Here is a 7983-nt window from a genome sequence, read left to right on the forward strand (position 1 = left end):
TGAACATGACCTAAACTCTCCTGGGGACAGAAGTTCAGAGTACTAAGAAATATTTTTTGCTTCCAAATGACCCTGAGCTCCTAATTGAATCAGATTTTGTAGAAAAGATCTGGAGTGTTTCTTGCTCTCAAGATGCAGTTACTGAGACACAGAGCAGGCAAATCTAGAAGAGCATCTCAGAATTGCACTGAAAGTGTTTTTTCAAATATACCAGCTTTTACAACCATGGATCTTCTCTGTGAAGAGTAGTACATGCCATCAGTGGACCAGCCCTGGATCTCCAAAGAGTTTTCCTTCCTCAGACATCTTCTTTCCCAACAGATATCACTATGTCTTTGGAAATATCTATGTCCTTAGAGCTGAAGTTACCTAGTCAGACTCAGTGAATAGGTTCACTGTGTATTTGATTAAAGTTCTAGAAAGACCTCACTGCAGACAAGATTGAAGCATGAAAACTTTCCATGGTATCATACTGAAAATATCTAAATCTCATTGCAACCCATGGGGATGGAACATTATGTGGTCTCCTAGTCTTGAGCCTTTGTATAGGGATTGATAAGAATGGTTTGGGATGGGTAATGGCATGTGTGCCTAACCCATTGAAGTTTATGTTTTTTTCTCTGATGCTACGAAGCATGCTGACAGAAGTTCTTGTTTGGTTCACAAAAGTGTTCTAAATCATTGGAAATAAGTTATGTACACATTTCAAGCCAGATAGGTGAACAGTGAACATTCTCTACACCGATGACCTGAAAATTAAGAGTTGTCACCATAACCTGAATTCCTCTGAACCTCACATATTAAATTTGAATAGCAGCAGTCATGAAAAGAGATCCATTGCATCATGGATTTACCTACATTTGGGAAAACACAAAGAACCGATTTAAGAAATACTAGCTAAAACTCTGCAGAACAATCTGAGGAGAAAATGTTTGTAGTAAGTTTGATTCGACACTGCTTAGAGAAACTATGTGTGCACTGCTGATAATGGCAGGTGATAATTTTGACATGAAACCATGAATCATCTGATGCTGCTAATTTCTGTGACTGGCCATAAGTTACAAACTCAATAAAATTTTTGTTAGTTTCCAAAAAGAAAAGGAGGGAAGAACCCTACACACAAACGCAAATTACTAAATCAAGCAGTACACTTCCTTGGAATTAAGCTCCCATAAACATGGTACAACAACTTCACTTCCAGACCTGAATACAGAAACACAGCCATATATGCATACATTCATACATATATAGGTACACAGGCAACTAAATAACTTCATGAAAACAAAGGAATACTGAATTTTAATTAGATAGACAGACCAACAAACAATCACAGACTGTGTGTTTAGACCAATTAATTACAAACCAAACACTAGCAATTTTATATCCATACATGTACATGCAATTGGAGGACAAAACAAAGTTGTAGTCGGCCTGCCCTCTGAACTACAGCAGGTTATTTTTTCTTCTCATACCTGATTTATATGGCATTAGATAAATTTGTCTGTACACCTAGAAGCATTTCCTCATTGAGAAAAGACGACAAATTGTTAAACAAGAATGACCATGGTCAAAATATTATGACTTAACTTTTTAAAAGTAAATTTTTAACTCATACCTAACTAAATACTTTTCATGTGTTTTTCTTTTAACAAGTTCAGTATAAGTTCAAAGCCGTAGTTCTATTTAACTTTAAATCTATATGCTGTTTATTGTTTGTAGAAAGTTGTAGGTTAACTGAATGGTTTTCATGAAAAAAGTCTGTCAGAGGACTGAGGACGCTGTAAGTGTATGCAATAGGCAACAACTAAAAATTTTAGGGCTAAGCAATTGAAGGCAAACCAATCACATTCATTGAAAATGGTGAATATTGTCCAAGACATTCACTTGTCTGATGCAGCTCCTCTTGCATGGCCTCTGATATTTAGGACTGATATCAAATCTCCAGTGGCAGGAACAGAACTTGGAAAGTGTTGTGTAGGGAAAACTAAGGGCTTGAGAACAAGAATGTTCTTCAAAAGACACAAACTGACAGAGAAGACATCATGCCTAGGATTTACCAGTTTAAAATCTACTCACATTGATGAGGAATGGACATGAGAACACCAATACTTTCAAGGCAAATACAGAAGATTGGTTCCTTATTATCCTCCAATTTCAATTTGCATTTCCTTTCAAAGAGTTTCCAACACTAGCCTTGAATTTTCTTCTAGATCTAGGATTTTCACTGAGAATTGGTTAGGTTCATACTCATAATGTCTCCTAATATTTCAAGAATAGCACTGGAATAAGACTTGGGATTCAAGCACTGTAGAGTTCCTGATTTGAGGTCACATAGCAAAAGATAATGGAAGCAGAGTACATTTGACATGTGTTTTTTTTTTGAAGAAGGATTGGATGGCTTCCATCCAAGGTATTGGCAATGGATAAAGGCATCGGGGGGTAGATTTGTGCAATAGTTGACTAAGGATCTGTAGCTTCAATTATGAGATTGGAAGGTCAACTGAGAAAGGTCCAGAACATTTAGGTCACAAAAATAACTCCTACATGGTTAACTCTCCAAAAATATTCTTATTTTGAATCCTACACAGATGATTGCACAACTAGAAATGAATTACACACACACACACACACACACACACACACACACACACCACACATACAAACACGCTCGAACGCACACATATAAATGTATAAACGCGTTTTGAAATGTATTCTTCTTATAAGAAATAGAGGAGCATTGTGATAACGGTAGTGCAGTTCCTTGTCTAAAGTAAAGATAATGTAGCTGTTTCTCTTGTTTAGGACCAAGTATTGAAATAAAAAAGAAAGGAAGATTCATAACACTTGTAGTTGGGTTTTGGTACCAAGGTCACATTTATTTAGATGAGGAGAAATCCATAGTTTTTAAATTCATGGTGAGTCCCAAAGTTTATACTTTCTCTGTGAGAGTTTCCCAAGTACATAGAAAGAATAGGGAATGTGTACATTTCAGAGAAGAACAGCAAGGTTGAGGCAGCCTATTTTTGGACCCATCCCATAGCAGTTGCATGCATCAGAGTCTATAGTTTGGCCTTTCTGGGTCTGGGATACAAGTGATCTCAATGGGGTCTATTTGATGATGTCTGGACATGAGTGTGTAAGCAATATTCAGTGCAAGCCCTACAGCAGCAGGTTGGGCATCAGCATCTGTTTCAATGGCATCTGTTGTTGCAGAAGGTGGTCTAGCAGCAGCCAGACTGGCAGCAGTTGGACCCACAGCAGCAGGGCTGGCAGCAGCAGGGCTGACAGCAGGTGGTCCTGCAGCAGGTGGTCTGGCAGCAGCATGGCTGGCAGCAGCATGGCTGGCAGCAGCATGGGGCACAACAGCACTGCATGGTGTCAGAGGCTTGGGGATCTGTCTGGTTTGTACACAGGTGGCCTTGATGCTTTGGAAGCCTCTCTGCCCAGCTGTGGTTTTATACCCTGCTGAGGGTCTGCTGTCCTCACATGCAGCATTCCTTCTACCTGATGGATTGTGAGTAAACAAATTATCAAAAGAGGCCATATGCTCCTCCTGAGCCAACATTCCTGGTGAATGCAAACCATGGGATGCTACCTGTGATGGGAGAAGGATCAACAGCTCTGCCAGCTGAAGCCGATTCCAAGTACTTTTACCTGTCTTTGTATCCGACGAAAGAGACAACTGATGTTCTCACAATCACACCAAGTGTGTTCACTTTGAGTCATGTCATAAATTTCCAGCCTCTGAATGGTCAGTGCTAATTAGTCTTCTAGCTCACACATAATGGCTTCTGCTTGTATGAAGAGTATGAGCATGAAAGACCATTGGCATGAGGACACAGAGGCCTTTAGGGACTTGCCATGTCCTGGATGTTCATGGGTAATACCAATGTTCTCCTGGGTAGTGTTGCAGACTTGGTGACAATAAAAAGAATCCTTTCAAAGAAAATCCATGTCACACCTGTTCCTTGCTGGAACTCACCCAACCAATGTCGCAGGAACATGATTGCCTAGATTGAAATAATACACTGATCCATGTCCTCACCTACGTGAGTGCTACACAATCTGTTCCTAGAGCCAATTATTAGTCAGTTGAATGAAGTATGTTAAATGAAATCCCAAACTAACTTTATATGTAGCCATTAACAGCCTTTGAGGGTCTCTACTCTTTGTGTCTAGAGGCTTTTCCACTTGACATGACCTAAACTCTCCTGGGTACAGAAGCTCAGAGTACTAAGAAATATTTTCTGCTTCCAAATGTCCCTGAGCTCCTAATTTTATCAGATTTTGTAGAAAAGATCTGGAGTGTTTCTTGCTCCCAAGATGCAGTTACTGAGACACAGAGCAGGCATATCTAGAAGAGCATCTCAGAATTGCACTGAAAGTGTTTTGTCAAATATACCAGCTTTTACAACCATGGATCTTCTCTGTGGAGAGTAGTACCTGCCATCAGTGGAGCAGCCCTGGATCTCCAAAGAGTTTTCCTTCCTCAGTCATCTTCTTTCCCACCAGATATCACTATGTCTTTGGAAATATCTATGTTTTTAGAGCTGAAGTTACCTAGTCAGACTCAGTGAATAGGTTCTCTGGGTATTGGATTAAAGTCCTAGAAAGACCTCACTGCAGACAAGATCGAAGCATGAAAACTTTCCATGGTATCGCACTGAAAATATCTAAATATCATTGCAACCCATGGGGATGGAACATTATGTGGTCTCCTAGTCTTGAGCCTTTGTATAGGTTTGATAAGAATGGTTTGGGATGGGTAATGGCAGGTTTGCCTAACTCATTCAAGTTTATGTTTTTTTCTCTGATGCTGCAAAGCATGCTGACAGAAGTTCTTGTTTTGTTCACAAAAGTGTCTTAAATCATTGGAAATAAGTTATGTACACATTTCAAGCCAGAGAGGTGAACAGTGAACATTCTCTACACTGATGACCTGAAAATTCAGAGTTGTCATCATAACCTGAATTCCTCTGAACCTCACATATTAAATTTGAATAGCAGCAGTCATGAAAAGAGGTCTATTGCATCATGGACTTACTTACATTTGGGAGGACACAAGAACCGATTTCAGAAACACTAGCTAAAACTCTGTAGAACAAACTGAGGAGAAAATAGTTTGTAGTAAGTTTGTTTCGACACTGCTGAGAGCAACCTATGTGCGTACTGCTGATAATGGCAGGTGATAATTTTGACGTGAAACCATGAATCATCTGATGCTGCTAATTTCTGTGACTGGCCATAAGTTACAAACTCAATAAAATTTTTGTTAGTTGCCAAAAAAAAAGGGGGGGGGAACCCTACCCACAAACGCAAATACTAAATCAAGCAATGTACTTCCTTGGAATTAAGCTCCCATAAACACGGTACAACAACTTCACTTCCAGACCTAAATGCAAAACCACACTTATATATGCATACATACATAGGTATATAGGTACACAGGCAACTAAATAACTTGATAAAAACAAAGGAATACCAAAAATTAATTAGATAGACAGACCAACAAACAATCACAGACTGTGTGTTTAGACCAATTAATTACAGACCAAACACTAGCAATTTTATATCCATACATGTACATGCAATTGGAGGACAAAACAAAGTTGTAGTGGGCCTGCCCTCTGAACTATAGCTGGTTATTTTTTCTTCTCATACCTCATTTATATGGCATTAGATAAATTTGTCTTTACACCCAGAATTAATTCCTCATTGAGAAAAGATGACAAATTGTTAAACAAGAGTGAGCTTGGTCAAAATATTACAACTTAATTTTTTAAAAGTAAATTTTAAACTCATACCTAACTAAACACTTTGCATGTTTTTTTCTTTTAACAAGTTCAGTATAAGTTCAAAGCCGTAGTTCTATTTACCTTTAAATCTATATGCTGCTTATTGTTTGTAGAAAGTTCTAGGTTAACCGAATGTTTATCAAGAAACAAGTCTGTCAGAGGACTAAGGACGATGAAAGTGTATACAATAGGCAACAACAAAAAATTTTAAGGCTAAGCAATTGAAGGCAAACCAATCACATTCATTGAACATGGTGAGTATTGTCCAAGACATTCACTTGTCTGATGCAGCTCCTCTTGCATGGCCTCTGATATTTAGGGCTGATATCAAATCTCCAGTGGCAGGAACAGAACTTGGAAAGTGTTGTGTAGGAAAAACTAAGGGCTTGAGAACAAGAAGGTTCTTCAATAGAACACAAACTGACAGAGCAGACATCATGCCTAGGATTTACCAGTTTAAAATCTACTCACATTGATGAGGAATGGACATGAGAACACCAATACTTTCAAGAAAAATATAGAGGAATGGTTCCTTATTATCCTCCAATTTCAATTTGCATTTCCTTTCAAAGAGTTTCCAACACTAGCCTTGAATTTTCCTCTAGATCTAGGATTTTCATTGAGAATTGATTAGGTTCATACTCATAATATCTCCTAATATTTCAAGAATAGCACTGGAATAAGACTTGGGAATCAAGCACTGTAGAGTTCCTGATTTGAGGTCACATAGCAAAAGAAAATGGAAGCAGAGTACATTTGACATGCCTTTTTTTGGAAGAATAATTGGATGGCTTCAATCCGAGGTATTGGCAATGGATCCATGCATCAGGGGGCGGGGGTAGATTTGTGCAATAGTTGACTAAGGATCTGCAGCTTCAATTATGAGATTGGAAGGTCAACTGATCAGGTCCAGAAATTTTAGGTCACAAAAATAACTCCTACATGGGTAACTCTCCAAAAATGTTCTTATTTTGAATCCTACACAGATGATTGCACAACTAGAAATAAATTAAAGACATACACACACACACACACACTCACACACACAACACATACACACACACACACACACAAGCACGCACACATATAAATGTATAAACGCGTTTTGAAAACTAGTCTTCTCCTAAGAAATAGAAGAAGCATTGTTATAAAGGTGGTGCAGTGCCTTGTCTAAAGTAAAGATAATGTAGCTGTTTCTCTAATTTAGGACCAAGTATTGAAATGAAAAAGAAAGGAATATTCATAACACTTGTAGTTGGGTTTTGGTACCAAGGTCACATTTATTTAGATGAGATGAAATCCACAGTTTTTAAATCCATGGTATAAGTCCCAAAGTTTATACTTTCTCTGTGAGAGTGTCCCAAGTACATAGAAAGAATGGAGAATGTGTACATTTCAAAGAAGGAAAGCAAAGTGTGAGGCAGCATATTTTTGGACCCATCGCATATCAGTTGCATGCAGCAGAGTCTATAGATTGGCCTTTCTGGGTCTGGGATACAAGTGATCTCAATGGGGTCTATTTGATGATGTCTGGACATGAGTGTGTAAGCAATATCCAGTGCAAGCCCTACAGCAGCAGGTTGGGCATCAGCATCTGTTTCAATGGCATCTGTTGTTGCAGCAGATGGTCTAGCAGCAGCCAGACTGGCAGCAGTTGGACCCACAGCAGCAGGGCCGACAGCAGGTGGTCCTGCAGCAGGTGGTCTGGCAGCAGCATGGCTGGCAGCAGCATGGCTGGCAGCAGCATGGGGCACAACAGCACTGCATGGTGTCAGAGGCTTGGGGATCTGTCTGGTTTGTACACAGGTGGCCTTGATGCTTTGGAAGCCTCTCTGCCCAGCTGTGCTTTTATACCCTGCTGAGGGTCTGCTGTCCTCACATGCAGCATTCCTTCTACCTGATGGATTGTGAGTAAACAAATTATCAAAAGAGGCCATATGCTCCTCCTGAATCAACATTCCTTGAGAACACAAATCAAGGGTTGTTACCTGTGTTGGGAGAGGAATCAACAGCTCTGGCAGCTGAAGCCGATTCCAAGTACTTTTACCTGGCTTTGTATCCGACGAAAGAGACAACTGATGTTCTCACGATTACACCAAGTGTGTCCACTTTGAGTCATGTCATAAATTTCCAGTCTCTGAATGATCAGTGCTAATTAGTCTTCTAGCCCACACATAATGGCTTCTGT

General features: G+C 39.4%; 1 protein-coding gene across 1 annotated transcript; it reads right to left on the minus strand.

Annotated features, from left to right (window-relative positions):
• Positions 1-3221: 3221 nt before the first annotated feature.
• On the minus strand, positions 3222-7562 carry LOC308425219 (uncharacterized protein; the record flags this gene model as incomplete). Its single annotated transcript, XM_080922438.1, has 2 exons — positions 3222-3447; positions 7441-7562. The coding sequence occupies 2 exons, from the start codon at positions 7560-7562 to the stop codon at positions 3222-3224; spliced, it is 348 nt and encodes a 115-aa protein (XP_080778564.1).
• Between the last annotated feature and the right edge of the window lie 421 nt (positions 7563-7983).

Source organism: Micromys minutus, assembly GCF_963924665.1.
Source record: "Micromys minutus genome assembly, chromosome: 10".
NCBI lineage: Eukaryota > Metazoa > Chordata > Mammalia > Rodentia > Muridae > Micromys > Micromys minutus.